The sequence below is a fragment of the Salmo trutta genome, chromosome 23 (genome assembly GCF_901001165.1).
Source record: "Salmo trutta chromosome 23, fSalTru1.1, whole genome shotgun sequence".
In the NCBI taxonomy this organism is placed as follows: Eukaryota; Metazoa; Chordata; class Actinopteri; order Salmoniformes; family Salmonidae; genus Salmo; species Salmo trutta.
Window position 1 is genome coordinate 47,641,728 of NC_042979.1, and position 17,152 is coordinate 47,658,879.

Below are 17,152 nucleotides of genomic sequence, written 5' to 3' on the forward strand. Positions count from 1 at the left end.
TACAGGTGAGGGTAGAATCATAGTGAACATACAGGTGAAGGTAGAATCATAGTGAACATACAGGTGAAGATGAGAGGGAGAATCATAGTGAATATACAGGTGAAGGTGAGAGGGAAAATCGAAGTGAACATACAGGTGAAGGTAGAATCATAGTGAACATACAGGTGAAGGTGAGAGGGAGAATCATAGTGAACATACAGGTGAAGATGAGAGGCGGAATCATAGTGAACATACAGGTGAAGGTAGAATCATAGTGAACATACAGGTGAAGGTGAGAGGGAGAATCATAGTGAACATAGAGGTGAAGATGAGAGGGAGATTCATAGTGAACATTCAGGTGAAGGTAGAATCATAGTGAACATACAGGTGAAGGTAGAATCATAGTGAACATACAGGTGAAGGTGAGAGGGAGAATCATAGTGAACATACAGGTGAAGGTAGAATCATAGCGAATATACAGGTGAAGGTGAGACGGAGAATCATAGTGAACATACAGGTGAAGGTAGAATCATAGTGAATATACAGGTGAAGGTGAGAGGGAGAATCATAGTGAACATACAGGTGAAGGTAGAATCATAGTGAACAGACAGGTGAAGGTAGAATCATAGTGAACATACAGGTGAAAATGAGAGGGAGAATCATAGTGAACATACAGGTGAAGGTGAGAGGGAGAATCGAAGTGAACATACAGGTGAAGGTAGAATCATAGTGAACATACAGGTGAAGCTGAGAGGGAGAATCATAGTGAACATACAGGTGAAGGTAGAATCATAGTGAACATACAGGTGAAGGTAGAATCATTGTGAACATACAGGTCAAGATGAGAGGGAGAATCATAGTGAACATACAGGTGAAGATGAGAGGGAGAATCATAGTGAACATTCAGGTGAAGGTAGAATCATAGTGAACATACAGGTGAAGGGAGAATCATAGTGAACATACAGGTGAAGGTAGAATCATAGTGAACATACAGGTGAGGGTAGAATCATAGTGAACATACAGGTGAAGGTAGAATCATAGTGAACATACAGGTGAAGATGAGAGGGAGAATCATAGTGAATATACAGGTGAAGGTGAGAGGGAAAATCGAAGTGAACATACAGGTGAAGGTAGAATCATAGTGAACATACAGGTGAAGGTGAGAGGGAGAATCATAGTGAACATACAGGTGAAGATGAGAGGGGGAATCATAGTGAACATACAGGTGAAGGTAGAATCATAGTGAACATACAGGTGAAGGTGAGAGGGAGAATCATAGTGAACATAGAGGTGAAGATGAGAGGGAGATTCATAGTGAACATTCAGGTGAAGGTAGAATCATAGTGAACATACAGGTGAAGGTAGAATCATAGTGAACATACAGGTGAAGGTGAGAGGGAGAATCATAGTGAACATACAGGTGAAGGTAGAATCATAGCGAATATACAGGTGAAGGTGAGACGGAGAATCATAGTGAACATACAGGTGAAGGTAGAATCATAGTGAATATACAGGTGAAGGTGAGAGGGAGAATCATAGTGAACATACAGGTGAAGGTAGAATCATAGTGAACAGACAGGTGAAGGTAGAATCATAGTGAACATACAGGTGCAAATGAGAGGGAGAATCATAGTGAACATACAGGTGAAGGTGAGAGGGAGAATCGAAGTGAACATACAGGTGAAGGTAGAATCATAGTGAACATACAGGTGAAGCTGAGAGGGAGAATCATAGTGAACATACAGGTGAAGGTAGAATCATAGTGAACATACAGGTGAAGGTAGAATCATTGTGAACATACAGGTCAAGATGAGAGGGAGAATCATAGTGAACATACAGGTGAAGATGAGAGGGAGAATCATAGTGAACATTCAGGTGAAGGTAGAATCATAGTGAACATACAGGTGAAGGTAGAATCATAGTGGACATACAGGTGAAGATTAGAGGGAGATTCATAGTGAACATTCAGGTGAAGGTAGAATCATAGTGAACATACAGGTGAAGGTAGAATCATAGTGAACATACAGGTGAAGATGAGAGGGAGAATCATAGTGAACATACAGGTGAAGGTGAGAGGGAGAATCATAGTGAACATACAGGTGAAGGTAGAATCATAGTGAACATACAGGTGAAGGTGAGAGGGAGAATCATAGTGAACATACAGGTGAAGATGAGAGGGAGAATCATAGTGAACATACAGGTGAAGATGAGAGGGAGAATCATAGTGAACATACAGGTGAAGGTGAGAGGGAGAATCATAGTGAACATACAGGTGAAGGTAGAATCATAGTGAACATACAGGTGAAGATGAGAGGGAGAATCATAGTGAACATACAGGTGAAGGTAGAATCATAGTGAACATACAGGTGAAGGTGAGAGGGAGAATCATAGTGAACATACAGGTGAAGGTAGAATCATAGTGAACATACAGGTGAAGGTGAGAGGGAGAATCATAGTGAACATACAGGTGAAGTTAGAATCATAGTGAACATACAGGTGAAGGTAGAATCATAGTGAACATACAGGTGAAGGTGAGAGAGGGAGAATCATAGTGAACATACAGGTGAAGGTAGAATCGTAGTGAACATACAGGTGAAGGTGAGAGGGAGAATCATAGTGAACATACAGGTGAAGGTAGAATCATAGTGAACATACAGGTGAAGGTGAGAGGGAGAATCATAGTGAACATACAGGTGAAGGTAGAATCATAGTGAACATACAGGTGAAGGTAGAATCATAGCGAACATACAGGTGAAGATGAGAGGGAGAATCGAAGTGAACATACAGTATGCTACAGCAGAGATGTTACTTTTGTTTGCAGAGAGGCTTCTCATCATCCCTCAGCTCTTCCTCCTCCCTCTGGTTAGACCCAAAACAAGGGCCCACTGTCTTCCAGATGATGGAAAATCTCTAGTCACACTTCATTACTTCAGCCTCATGCACCTATTCAAGCTGTTACTCCTATTACAAGAGAACGTGAAAATACTCCTTGATATAAAAAAATACACAAGACGATAATAATAAGACGCAAGCATACGGACACACTTCGTAGGAAGTGGATAGGCCAGGAGAAGGAGTTTATGGATGATAAAAAAAGGGTTGCCAGTGGTGAATAAAATCTTAAACATGAATTCACTCATAAAAACAGCAGCTCTTTGCTGTATTTGTTGACAGTTGTTCTCTAGTGATGGTTTTGAAATCTCACAAAGTATCAACTTCCATGTGGGCTGGTGGAAGCTGCAGATACAGTGATCTGATTGGACCAGCAATAGACCCATAGGTGCACTTGATTTGCACTCCGGGAGTTTGCACTTTCAGACACATGAAATGGTTCTACATGAGGAACACTGACTATCCGGCGCGCAGGGCAGCAGAATCAAGTGCACCTCCTGCAAACAGCGCAAAACAGATAAAATAAAGCATAGATTTTTTTTGTGGGGGGAAATCGATAAATAACCAGGAAGTCGCGAGGCGGGGGAAGGTTGAAGAGCTGCGCCACCGGTTGCCGACCCCTGGTCTGTGTAGTATGAGTTTAGTAGCCTCCCTCAGCAACCAAAGTGAGGAAAATAAACAAATATATTTGTATTCAGAACAGATCTAGACTACTGTTGCCTTGTTAACTATAACACCAAAGTCCTTCACATCCTTGTTTAGATATAACACCAAAGTCCTTTACATCTGGATAAGAAATCAAATCGATAAAACACTCTGCAGACATATTATGAACAGACATTATTTACATTTTAGTCATTCAGCAGACACTCTTATCCAGAGCGACTTACAGTAGTGAATGCATACATTTCATAGATTTTATTTCTCCGTACTGGTCCCCCGTGGGAATCGAACCCACACCCTGGCGTTGCAAACACCATGCTCTACCAACTGAGCCAAATGGGTCTCTTATGAACAGACATATTATGAACAGACATATTATGAACAGAGATATTATGAACAGAGATACTATGAACAGAGATATTATGAACAGAGATACTATGAACAGAGATATTATGAACAGAGACATTATGAACAACATCACAGAAAAACAGCCACCTTTAATGTAAAGAGATACTTTAAAAGAGAGAATGATGATAACATAAGGGGACAGTTTCCCCCTCAGAGACACTAAAGTTTATCCGATCCTTCTTCTCCCTTTTCTGATGCATTTTTCCTTTAAAAACAATCGAGAATGTATTGTTTTGTTGATGGACCGTACAACTACAGACTGGCAGGAAACATAAAACTTGACAACATAACTAGTTACCCTTTTCCCATCTCTTATTGGTGTCTAAAGATATTTCCCAAGACATATTCCAAAAACACTGTCTTTACCATCACTGACATTCTGCCTGGTCTTACCTGAGTGGCTGCTCTTACTGCCCATTTGGCTCTCTGATTGGCTGTGACTGACAGACTGAGACCTGATATCCTGGATAGAACCCTGGATGGGCGAATCGCGTCCGGAGGGGGCGGCGCTGGCAGGCTTCTCCATGTTCTTCAGTTCCATCTCCTCATGATGGATCCACAGGTCTGGAGGTCTCAGGTCCTTCTGACTACCTTTCCTCTTCCCTGTACTGTGGGTGGCACGCTTCCTACAGAGGGAGAGGGAGAGAGTTAGAAAGAGAGAAAGACAAAGATAGAAGTGATAAAAGGATATGAGAAAGGAAGGGGGAGAGAGAGAGAGAGAGAAAGAGAGAAAGAATAGGGAGTGTAAGAAAGAGAGACAAAAGAGAGAGGGAGACGTGATAGAGAGGTTAGATGGACCCGTGAGACATAGAGGGAGGGAGAGAGGGAAAGGGAGAGAGGGAAAGGGAGAGAGTGAGGGAGAGAGGGAGTTTACTTTAGGGAACAGGACAGGGCTCTGGGTCGAGGAGGGTACTTCAGATTAGGGGTTCCCAATCCACGATTGTTTCGCGATTGATTATACCGATCAAAAACGATGCATAAATCCGCGATGCTATAGGCTAGAAACAAGCGGTAAAATGCCAGAAGAAGACGTGACTGATGTACATGGGGAATATCTTCGGTTAGTCTCTATGACGTTCAGAAGCTGAGCTACGACCTTCTAAAGTCGAGGAGTCAAAGAAACGTTTGCTTGGGAGGTAATCTGATACAACGTGCGACTCTGTCACTATTAACTGATCTATTCACTTTCTGTAAAAAACAGAGAAGATAATTAAACATATAAGCGGAATAACATCTGGAGAAATCGGGTCTAGACTTTATTTTTCTTATCTATTATTAGTCTATCTAAAAGATGTCACGAGACTTGTTAAACTACGTGGAATCAACAATATCTCAGACTAACCTTTTATACTTTTAACGCGCACACACACACTAACGAACTAGCTGGACCTTCTCTCCCACACGTGTTGAAAGGATATAATGAATAAAGTATCAGCAGGTCTTCACTAATAGCAGGGTGTGTAAGATCTGTGGCGGCTGTACTGTCAGAAGTCTAACTTACAGAACAAGACAGAGAGAATCTCTCTCTCTCTCTCTCTCTCTCTCAAATATCAAACAGAATGCTTTACGTAACCTGTTAACAGAGTGTCATCCCAGCGCTAAGGGTTGGAAAGGAGAGAAGATAAGCTACCAGCAAACTGCAGTAGAGTCCAAAGGTGTGTCCAAAATGACTCCCTATTACCTACAGTGCACTACTTCTGTAGTGTAAAAAAAAAATGTAGTGCACTTTAAAGGGAATAGGCTGCTATTTGGGACTCAGCCTAACAGAAGGATATCTCCTCACAGGTATAACTGTTCTGTTCGCATGTCTCTAGTACAAAGAGAGTTTATAAAGAGGGGGGAACAGTTGAGAGGGGCCTGATGAGAGGAAAGGAAATGAGAGAGGTAAGAAGGTCCAACTTACTTCCTCTGTTGCGCGGAGGAGCGCCGGGTGCAGATCAGCGCTACTATGACAACCACTACCACGGTAACGGCACCCACGGAGACCACGATGATGACCAGGAGGTTGCTGTTCTTCTGGGGCGTCACGCTGCCGTGAGGAGGACGCATCTGACCAATGTCTGGAATTACAACAGGGACAGGAAATAGGAACATCTGACCAATGTCTGGAATTACAACAGGGACAGGAAATAGGAACATCTGACCAATGTCTGGAATTACAACAGGGACAGGAAATAGGAACATCTGACCAATGTCTGGAATTACACCAGGGACAGGAAATAGGAACATCTGACCAATGTCTGGAATTACAACAGGGACAGGAAATAGGAACATCTGACCAATGTCTGGAATTACAACAGGGACAGGAAATAGGAACATCTGACCAATGTCTGGAATTACAACAGGGACAGGAAATAGGAACATCTGACCAATGTCTGGAATTACAACAGGGACAGGAAATAGGAACATCTGACCAATGTCTGGAATTACAACAGGGACAGGAAATAGGATCGTTGGACAAGAATGTGGAAAAAATTGTATATTTTTTTTCAAATAACAAATAGTGCACTGTAAGATTTTTGGCTGATTGACTCCCCTCTGGAAATGAAAAAAATAAATGGTTTGCACATTCCAAGCACATAAGTCATTCATCTCATTTGCTGCTCACATCCCTTTGAATGAGATACAGCGCTTAAAGTTGAACAACTAGAGATAGGGTACTACGCTTACTTAATGTCTGGACTTCTCTGCCTGGTCCTGAGCGGTGAAGCAGATGCAAAGCTACAGGACTGTTTTGCTAGCACAGACTGGAATATGTTCTGGGATTCCTCCGATGGCATTGAGGAGTAAAACACATCAGTCATTGGCTTCATCAATAAGTATATCGATGACGTCGTCCCCACAGTGACCGTACGTACGTACCCCAACCAGAAGCCATGGATTACAGGCAACATCCGCACTGAGCTAAAGGCTTCCGCTTTCAAGGAGTGGCCCTCTAGCCTGGAAGCTTAAAAGAAATACCACTATGCCCTCCTACAAACCATCAAATAGGCAAAGCATCAGTACAGGACTAAGATCGAATCGTACTACACCGGCTCTGACATTAGTCGGATGTGGCAGGGCTTGCAAACCATTACAGACTCCAAAGGGAAGCACAGCTGATCTGCCCAGTGACGTGAGCCTACTAGACAGGGTAAACTACTTCTATGCTCGCTTCGAGGCAAATAACATTGAAACATGCATGAGAGCACCAGCTGTTCCGGAAGACTGTGTGATCATGCTCTCCGCAGCCGATGTGAGTAAGACCTTAAAACAGGTCAACATTCACAAAGCCGCTGGGCCAGACGGATTAACAGGACGTGTACTCAAAGCATGCACTGACCAACTGGCAAGTGTCTTCACTGACATTTTCAACCTCTCCCTGTCCGACTCCGTAATACCAACATGTTTCAAGCAGACCACCATAGTCCCTGTGCCGAAGAACACTAAGGTAACCTGCCTAAAATACTACTAACCCGTAGCACTCATGTCTGTAGCCATTAAGTGCTTTGAATGGCTGGTCATGGCTCACATCAACACCTTTATCCCAGAAACCCTAGACCCACTCCAATTTGTTGTACCGCCCTAACAGATCCACAGATGATACAATCTCTATTGCCCTCCACACTGCCCTTTCCCACCTGGACAAAAGGAACACCTATGTGAGAATGCTATTCATTGACTACAGCTCAGCGTTCAACACCATAGTGCCCTCAAAGCTCATCACTAAGCTAAGGATTCTAGGACTTAACACCTCCCTCTGCAACTGGATCCTGGACTTCCTGACGGGCCGCCCCCAGGTGGTAAGGGTAGGTAACAACACATCCGCAATGGTGATCCTCAACACAGGGAACCCTCAGGGGTGCGTGCTCAGTCCCCTCCTGTACTCCCTGTTCACTCATGACTGCATGGCCAGGCATGACTCCAACACCGTCATCAAGTTTGCAGATGACACGACGGTGGTAGGATTGATCACCGACAACGATGAGACAGCCTATAGGGAGGAGGTCAGAGACCTGGCCGTGTGGTGCCAGGACAACAACCTCTCCCTCAACGTGATCAAGACAAAGGAGCTGATTGTAGACTACAGGAAAAGGAGGACCGAGCACGCCCCCATTCTCATCGACGGGGCTGTAGTGGAGCAGGTTGAGAGCTTCAAGTTCTTTGGTGTGCACATCACCAACAAACTAACATGGTCCAAGCACACCAAGACAGTTGTGAAGAGGGCACGACAAAACCTTTTCCCCCCCGGGAGACTGAAAAGATTTGGCGTGGGTCCTGAGATCGTCAAAAGGTTTTACAGCTGCACCATCGAGAGCATCCTGACTGATTGCATCACTGCCTGGTATGGCAACTGCTCGGCCACCAACCGCATGGCACTACAGAGGGTAGTGCGTATGGCCCAATACATCACTGGGGCCAAGCTTCCTGCCATCCAGGACCTCAATACCAGGCAGTGTCAGAGGAAGGACCTAAAAATTGTCAAACAGTCCAACCACCCTATTCATAGACTGTTCTCTCTGCTACCACATGGCAAGCGGTACCAGAGCGCCAAGTCTAGGTCCAAGAGACTTCTAAACAGCTTCTACCCCCAAGCCTTAAGACTCCTGAACATCTAATCAAATGGCTACCCAGACTATTTGCATTGCCTCCCCTCTTTTACACCGCTGCTACTCTCTGTTGTTATCATCTATGCATAGTCACTTTAATAACTCTACCTACATGTACATATTACCTCAACTAACCGGTGCCCACGTACATTGACTCTATACCGGTAACCCCCTGTATATAGTCTCACTATTAACATTTTACTGCTGCTCTTTATTTACTTGTTGGGGGTGGGGTATACTGTAATGGTATACTGATTGTGATGCTGTAATGAAAATGCTAACGACATTCTTGTCCTCTCTGTCCCACTTCTAACTGTCGTTTCTACATACACACAAAAAAATCATAATAATCACATCATGTCACTAAACTGGGTCAAAGCTGTAAGTTGTCCTTCCTCCACTTTTAATGCTGCAGCACATTGAAAACAACGACAAATAAGGTCTGAGGAGCTGAACCAGTATCTTATCTACTGCTTGAGAGTGACACGCCATTCAGAGAACAGTAGGTGTTGGACTGTAGTCAGAGCAAAACATTTTGCCCCTCAGGAGACTGAAAAGATTTAGCATGGGTCCTGAGATCCTAAAACGGTTCTACAGCTGCACCATCGAGAGCATCCTGACTGGTTGCATCACTGCCTGGTGTGGCAACTGCTCGGCCTCCAACCGCAAGGCACTACAGAGGGTAGTGTGAACTGTAGTCAGAGAACAGTAGGTGTTGGACTGTAGTCAGAGAACAGTAGGTGTTGGACTGTAGTCAGAGAACAGTAGGTGTTGGACTGTAGTCAGAGAACAGTAGGTGTTGGACTGTAGTCAGAGAACAGTAGGTGTTGGACTGTAGTCAGAGAACAGTAGATGTTGGACTGTAGTCAGAGAACAGTAGGTGTTGGACTGTAGTCAGAGAACAGTAGGTGTTGGACTGTAGTCAGAGAACAGTAGGTGTTGGACTGTAGTCAGAGAACAGTAGGTGTTGGACTGTAGTCAGAGAACAGTAGATGTTGGACTGTAGTCAGAGAACAGTAGGTGTTGGACTGTAGTCAGAGAACAGTAGGTGTTGGACTGTAGTCAGAGCACTAACAGACAGCCTGTGTTCCCAAGCCCTGTTTCCTACAGTACGTGTGTGTGTGTGTGTGTGTGTGTGTGTGTGTGTGTGTGTGTGTGTGTGTGTGTGTGTGTGTGTGTGTGTGTGTGTGTGTGTGTGTGTGTTCGTTCCTTTCGGTTCAAAACACAAGCTGTTTCCAAACGGCCTGAGGAAAATACCAAACACAGCAATGCAAAAAGACAAATTGAGAGAGCTATGCACATTTCCATGGCTGGTACCATACAGTGGTGTGTGTAGTGTGTGTGGGTGTGTAGTGTGTGTGTGGTGTGTGTGTGTGTAGTGTGTGGTGTGTGTGTGGTGTGTGTGTGTGTGTGTATGGTGTGTGTGTGTGCGTATGGTGTGTGTGTGGTGTGTGTGTGGTGTGTGCGTGGTGTGTGTGTAGTGTGTGTGTGCGTATGGTGTGTGTGTGTGTGTGTGTGTGTGTGGTGTGTGCGTGCGCTTGCTGCCATCAGTCCCGTGCTCCCTCTGAGTGTTCATGGGGGGGGGTTTAACTGTGAAGGATGGATTCACTGTGGCGCCACCAAGCCCCCACACCAACACCAGGCTTCTCCACGCTACTCCTGTCAAGGTCGCAATAACGTGGTGATGGAGAGTGTCATCAATTCAACCTGTCCCTTCGTTCACTTTCACCGCCCCGCGGTCTCAAAGAAAATGACAGATATACTGAAGCCTTTTAACGCTACCTGTACTTCAATCCCAAGCGTTCATACAGCATCCCTAGACAACCCATCTCCTCTGGGCTGAGGTAAGGACTACTTCCTGTACTTCCTTACCAAGCGTTCACACAGCATCCGTAGACAATCCATCTCCTCTGGGCTGAGGTAAGCACTGCATTCCAAAAGACTGCTCTATTCTCTATAGTGCACTACTTTTAACCAGGGGCCCATAGGGTCATTTGAGAGGCAGCCAATAGAGTGTAGACTGTATTCCATTAGGGCTAATACAATAACCTCGTCTGAAGACCCTCGGGCTACTAGGTCCGTCTATCAGCTACTCAAACAGAACGGCCTACACGGTACGAAACGTCTGTGTGTGTGTGTGTGTGTGTGTGTGTGTGTGTGTGTGTGTGTGTGTGTGTGTGTGTGTGTGTGTGTGTGTGTGTGTCTATATACACAATACCAGTTAAAAGTTTGGACACCTACTCATTCAAGGGTTTTAGTTGATTTTATTCTACATTGTAGAATACTCTGGGTCTTCCTCTCCTGTGGCGGTCCTCGTGAGAGACAGTTTAATCATAGAGCTTGATGTTTTTTGCGACTGCACTTAAAGAAACGTTCAAACTTCTTGAAATTTTCCGGATTGACTGACCTTCATCTCTTAAAGTAATGATGGACTGTTGTTTCTCTTTGCTTATTTGAGATGTTCTTGCCATAACATGGACTTGGTCTTTTACCAAATAGGGATATCTTCTGTATACCACCCCTACCTTGTCACAACACAACTAATTGGCTCAAACGCATTAAGAAGGAAATAAAGTCCATAAATTAACTTTTCACAAGGCACACCTGTTAATTGAAATGCATTCCAGGTGACTACATCATGAAGCTGGTTGAGAGAATGCCAAGAGTGTGCAAAGCTGTCATCAAGGCAAAGGGTGGCTATTTTGAGAATCTAAAATATAAAAAATATTTTGATTTGTTTAACACTTTTTTTAGTTACTACATGATTCCATATGTATTATTTCATAGTTGTGATGTCTTCACTATTATTCTACAATGTAGAAAATAGTAAAAAATAAAGAAAAACCCTGGAATGAGTAGGTGTGTCAAAACTTTTGACTGGTACTGTATATATATGACTGGTACTGTATATATATATATATATATATATGTGTGTGTGTTCTGGAATATTCTACAGGTTCTATTGTAAACTAATTCCCTTGGTAATATCAGAACACTATTCTTTGTTAGTGCATCTGGTAATCGACATGTTGTACAACTCGACGGTCCGACAACACCTCACAAGTAAACATACTGAAGATCAAATGACCTGTCAAACGCAGATAAAACAACTTGAAAGCAGACTAACCTCAGTAGCTTTTTGAACCAAAACAGTAAATGAAAAGCTTTTTGTTGTGTTAGTGTCTGTCAACAGTGTAGCTAGGTTAACCCACGAGGAAAACAACATCACAGAAGCATTAAAAGATAGAACCGCTCTCGTCCCAGCAGGATAACAAAGCCTTACACAGGTAAAGCTTTCAACACATTTTTCTGCACCAAAGTCTTGTGAAAACCAATTTCATTACATAAAGACAGCATTTCACATTGACACACTCGTGTTGCTGGCAAAACCAACAATAACGTCAAATATTTATTTGATTCCTAGAGTACTATAGCTTTTATTTACAATAACACAGCTGCTGATATTAAGGTGAGTTGTTTTGATGAAGGGTTGACTAGCAGTATGCTGGTACTCTACTAGAGCCTCGCCCTTACCCGCGACCTTCAGGCCCTCCCTTACCCAGGCCTGCGACGTTCAGGCCCTCCCTTGCCCAGGCCTGCAACGTTCAGGCCCCTATTCATCATCTTGGTCTGTTCTCTAGGTTTAACAAGATGCTATGAAATCGTTTGAAATTGGCTCTGTTCACATTGGAATTCAAGTCATCTTAAAAAAAAAAATAATTAAAACACATAAATATTCAATAATTATCCGGTCTAGCCGTCTCAACAACAATAGCTATTCCAGCAGAAACATCAGATAATGTGTGAGAGTGCCTCAGACCCATCGTCCTGGTAACACACTGTACATGTCCCAAATGGCACCCTATTCCCTACATAGTGCACTACTTTAGACCAGAGCCCTATTCCCTATGTAGTGCACTACTTTACACCAGAGCCCTATTCCCTATGTAGTGCACTACTTTTGACCAGAGTCCTATTCCCTATATAGTGCACTACTATAGACCAGAGCCCTATTCCCTATATAGTGGTACTACTATAGACCAGAGCCCTATTCCCTATATAGTGGTACTACTATAGACCAGAGCCCTATTCCCTATGTAGTGCACTACTTTTGACCAGAGTCCTATTCCCTATATAGTGCACTACTTCAGACCAGTGCCCTATTCCCTATATAGTACACTACTATAGACAAAAGCCCTATTCCCTATATAGTGCACTACTTTAGACCAGAGCCCTATTCCCTATATAGTGCACTACGTTAGACAAGAGCCCTAGTCTAAAGGAATGTATATTATAACGCCGTTTGGGACACAGTCATTGGTTAATGACGTTGACGCTAGACTCCAATTCCAGTCCGGTTCTGCCTCGATGCTCATCTGCTATATTAGGGTCATTTCCACAGAATTATCTCCTATTCATTAAGATGGTTTTCAAGATGGAATCCCAACGTTCCCGGGAGAAGAGAAACACAGATTGCACACATGCGATCTTTCAGACTGGGTTTGGATAAAAATAGATCGGATAATCTGGAACCTTCTAGGAGTGGGACAGAAGTATTGGATTGTTTAATAAGTAACTAGGTAGGCTAACAATAGTAGAACATGTACACAATCCGGAACATCTAGGAGCATGTACACAATCCGGAACATGTACACAATCCATAACATGTACACAATCCGGAACATCTAGGAACATGTACACAATCCGGAACATGTACACAATCCGGAACATGTACACAATCCGGAACATGTACACAATCCGTAACATATACACAATCCGGAACATCTAGGAACATGAACACAATCCAGAACATGTACACAATCCGGAACATGTACACAATCCGGAACATCTAGGAACATGTACACAATCCGGAACATGTACACAATCCGGAACATGTACACAATCCGTAACATATACACAATCCGTAACATGAACACAATCCAGAACATCTAGGAACATGAACACAATCCGGAACATCTAGGAACATGAACACAATCAGGAACATCTAGGAACATGAACACAATCCAGAACATGTACACAATCCGGAACATGTACACAATCCGGAACATCTAGGAACATGTACACAATCCGGAACATGTACACAATCCGGAACATGTAGGAACATGAACACAATCCAGAACATCTAGGAATATTCTAAGAACGTTTAGTAGAACTGAAGAACACAGGCAGACAAATGAGATTAGTCTCAGTCCCACAACACCTGACCAGTCCCGTCTCTGGGACAGGATAAATGACTCGTCCCCTGCTCAGGGTCACTAGTCTGGACATACAGCTCATATAATTACTGCACACCTAGGGCACAGTTGCACACTATTCCCTATGTAGTGCACTACTTTTAACCAGAGCCCAGGCAGTATGGACAATATGTGCACCAACTGGATCGTCCAAAGTAGTGCACTACATAGGGAATAGGATGCCATTAGGGACACAGTTCCTCGGTTTCACACTGCTCCTGTCCATTGAGAACCAGGTACTATACAAGGAGGGTCTGTGCTTCATCAGTGAACTCTGACCTCTATCATGCTGGAAGGCAACAGGCTCAACCATCTGCTCCTAATCAGAAGGACAGACAGAAGCCACCGGTTACCTCCTAATTCATTCCAGCAGGCAATGCAGTGGGTCAGCGAACACGCTGTCATACCAGCGAGTCCTGCCGATCCCCGGCGACGTTCTGCCAACATTCTCAAGTATGATTACAGATTACAGCGTGTGTGTAGGGTTAGGGTTACTCAGACTGGATCGGGTTACTCAGACTGGATAGGGTTACTCAGACTGGATAGGGTTAGGGTTACTCAGACTGGAAAGGGTTACTCAGACTGGATCGGGTTACTCAGACTGGATCGGGTTACTCAGACTGGATAGGGTTAGGGTTACTCAGACTGGATAGGGTTACTCAGACTGGTTAGGGTTACTCAGGCTGGATAGGGTTACTCAGACTGGATAGGGTTACTCAGACTGGATAGGGTTACTCAGGCTGGATAGGGTTACTCAGACTGGTTAGGGTTACTCAGACTGGATAGGGTTACTCAGACTGGATAAGTTTAGGGTTACTCAGACTGGATAGTGTAACTCAGACTGGTTAGTGTTACTCAGACTGGATCGGGTTACTCATACTGGATAGGGTTACTCAGACTGGATAGTGTTACTCAGACTGGATAGTGTTACTCAGACTGGTTATAGTTACTCAGACTGGATAGTGTTACTCAGACTGGATAGGGTTACTCAGACTGGATAAGTTTAGGGTTACTCAGACTGGATAGTGTAACTCAGACTGGTTAGTGTTACTCAGACTGGATCGGGTTACTCAGACTGGATAGGGTTACTCAGACTGGATAGTGTTACTCAGACTGGATAGTGTTACTCAGACTGGTTATTGTTACTCAGACTGGATAGTGTTACTCAGACTGGATAGTGTTACTCAGACTGGTTATTGTTACTCAGACTGGATAGTGTTACTCAGACTGGTTATTGTTACTCAGACTGGATAGTGTTACTCAGACTGGTTATTGCTACTCAGACTGGATAGGGTTGCTCAGACTGGATAGGGATACTCAGACTGGATAGGGATACTCAGACTGGATAGGGTTGCTCAGACTGGATAGGGATACTCAGACTGGATAGGGTTACTCAGACTGGATAGGGATACTCAGACTGGATAGGGTTACTCAGACTGGTTATTATTACTCAGACTGGATAGGGTTACTCAGACTGGATAGGGTTACTCAGACTGGTTATTGTTACTCAGACTGGATAGGGTTACTCAGACTGGATAGTGTTACTCAGACTGGATAGGGTTACTCAGACTGGATAGTGTTACTCAGACTGGATAGGGATACTCAGACTGGATAGTGTTACTCAGACTGGATAGGGTTACTCAGACTGGATAGTGTTACTCAGACTGGATAGGGTTACTCAGACTGGATAGTGTTACTCAGACTGGATAGGGATACTCAGACTGGATAGTGTTACTCAGACTGGTTAGTGTTACTCAGGCTGGATAGTGTTACTCAGACTGGTTATAGTTACTCAGACTGGATAGGGTTACTCAGACTGGATAGGGATACTCAGACTGGATAGTGTTACTCAGACTGGATAGGGTTACTCAGACTGGATAGGGTTACTCAGACTGGATAGTGTTACTCAGACTGGATAGGATACTCAGACTGGATAGTGTTACTCAGACTGGATAGGGTTACTCAGACTGGATAGGATACTCAGACTGGATAGTGTTACTCAGACTGGATAGTGTTACTCAGACTGGATAGGGTTACTCAGACTGGATAGTGTTACTCAGACTGGTTATTGTTACTCAGACTGGATAGGGTTACTTAGACCCGATCTCTAGTCTACCCCTCCCTCTCCCTCTCTAGTCTACCCCTCCCTCCCTCCCTCTCTAGTCTACCCCTCCCTCCCTCCCTCTCTAGTCTACCCCTCCCTCCCTCCCTCTCTAGTCTACCCCTCCCTCTCTCTCTAGTCTACCCCTCCCTCCCTCCCTCCCTCCCTCCCTCCCTCTCTAGTCTACCCCTCCCTCTCTCTCTAGTCTACCCCTCCCTCTCTCTCTAGTCTACCCCTCCCTCCCTCCCTCTCTAGTCTACCCCTCCCTCCCTCCCTCTCTAGTCTACCCCTCCCTCCCTCCCTCTCTAGTCTACCCCTCCCTCTCTCTCTAGTCTACCCCTCCCTCCCTCCCTCCTCCTGCTCATAAACTTACACAGCCTGTAATGATATACTACTCCTTAATTAACAGACAGATTTCCCAACAGAGACAGCTCTGGGTCTGGGAACAGATAGACTAGGTGATTTCACAGTAGGGAGCCGTTTCCAGGTCTGGGAACAGATAGACTAGGTGATTTCACAGTAGGGAGCCGTTTCCAGGTCTGGGAACATATAGACTAGGTGATTTCACAGTAGGGAGCCGTTTCCAGGTCTGGGAACATATAGACTAGGGGATTTCACAGTAGGGAGCCGTTTCCAGGTCTGGGAACAGACAGACTAGGTGATTTCACAGTAGGGAGCCGTTTCCTGTGAAATCGGTGAAATGAACTAGTTTTTCCAGACCTGGACCTGCATGGCACAACAGAACCAAATGCAAAAGTCTCCGAAAAATCCCCCCCCCCACCCACATGACACTCCTGACAGGCTAAAACCAATAACTCAAAGTATTTGAAAGATCTCGATTAGTATTTGAACCCATGTCTGGTATAGCAGAGTTAACTCTGAACACAGCACAGGGCGGTAACACTTTTACAATAGGTAGCAGTTAAGGCTGTGTGGCAGAAATGCATTTTGGGTTATAGGGGTGCTTACCGTTCAAACTGCTCCTATCAATCAGGTTGTTGTCAGAAGGCCAGTAGCCGCCATCTCCATGGCGACCTGTAGAACAGAAAAAGAGTGGGGGTGAGCAGGGATAGAGAGAGAGAGGGAGGGAGAGATGTGGGAGGGAGAGAGAGAGAGGAGGGAGGGAGAGAGTAGGGGAAGGGAGAGAGAGAGAGAGAGAGTAGGGGAAGGGAGAGAGAGCGAGAGCAGGGGAAGGGAGAGAGAGAGTAGGGGAAGGGAGAGAGAGAGTAGGGGGAGAGAGAGAGAGTAGGGGGAGAGAGAGAGAG

General features: G+C 44.5%; 1 protein-coding gene across 1 annotated transcript in view; it reads right to left on the minus strand.

The window, feature by feature from the left end:
- LOC115159833 (netrin receptor DCC) overlaps positions 1 to 17,152 on the minus strand; it is a 257,441-nt gene that overhangs the window by 43,950 nt on the left and 196,339 nt on the right. The window contains exons 21-23 of the mRNA XM_029709887.1: positions 16,857 to 16,922; positions 5,846 to 6,002; positions 4,336 to 4,568 (exon numbers count right to left, since the gene is read on the minus strand). Coding sequence (XP_029565747.1) covers positions 4,336 to 4,568; positions 5,846 to 6,002; positions 16,857 to 16,922 — 456 coding nt within the window. The remainder of the gene's footprint in view (positions 1 to 4,335; positions 4,569 to 5,845; positions 6,003 to 16,856; positions 16,923 to 17,152) is intronic.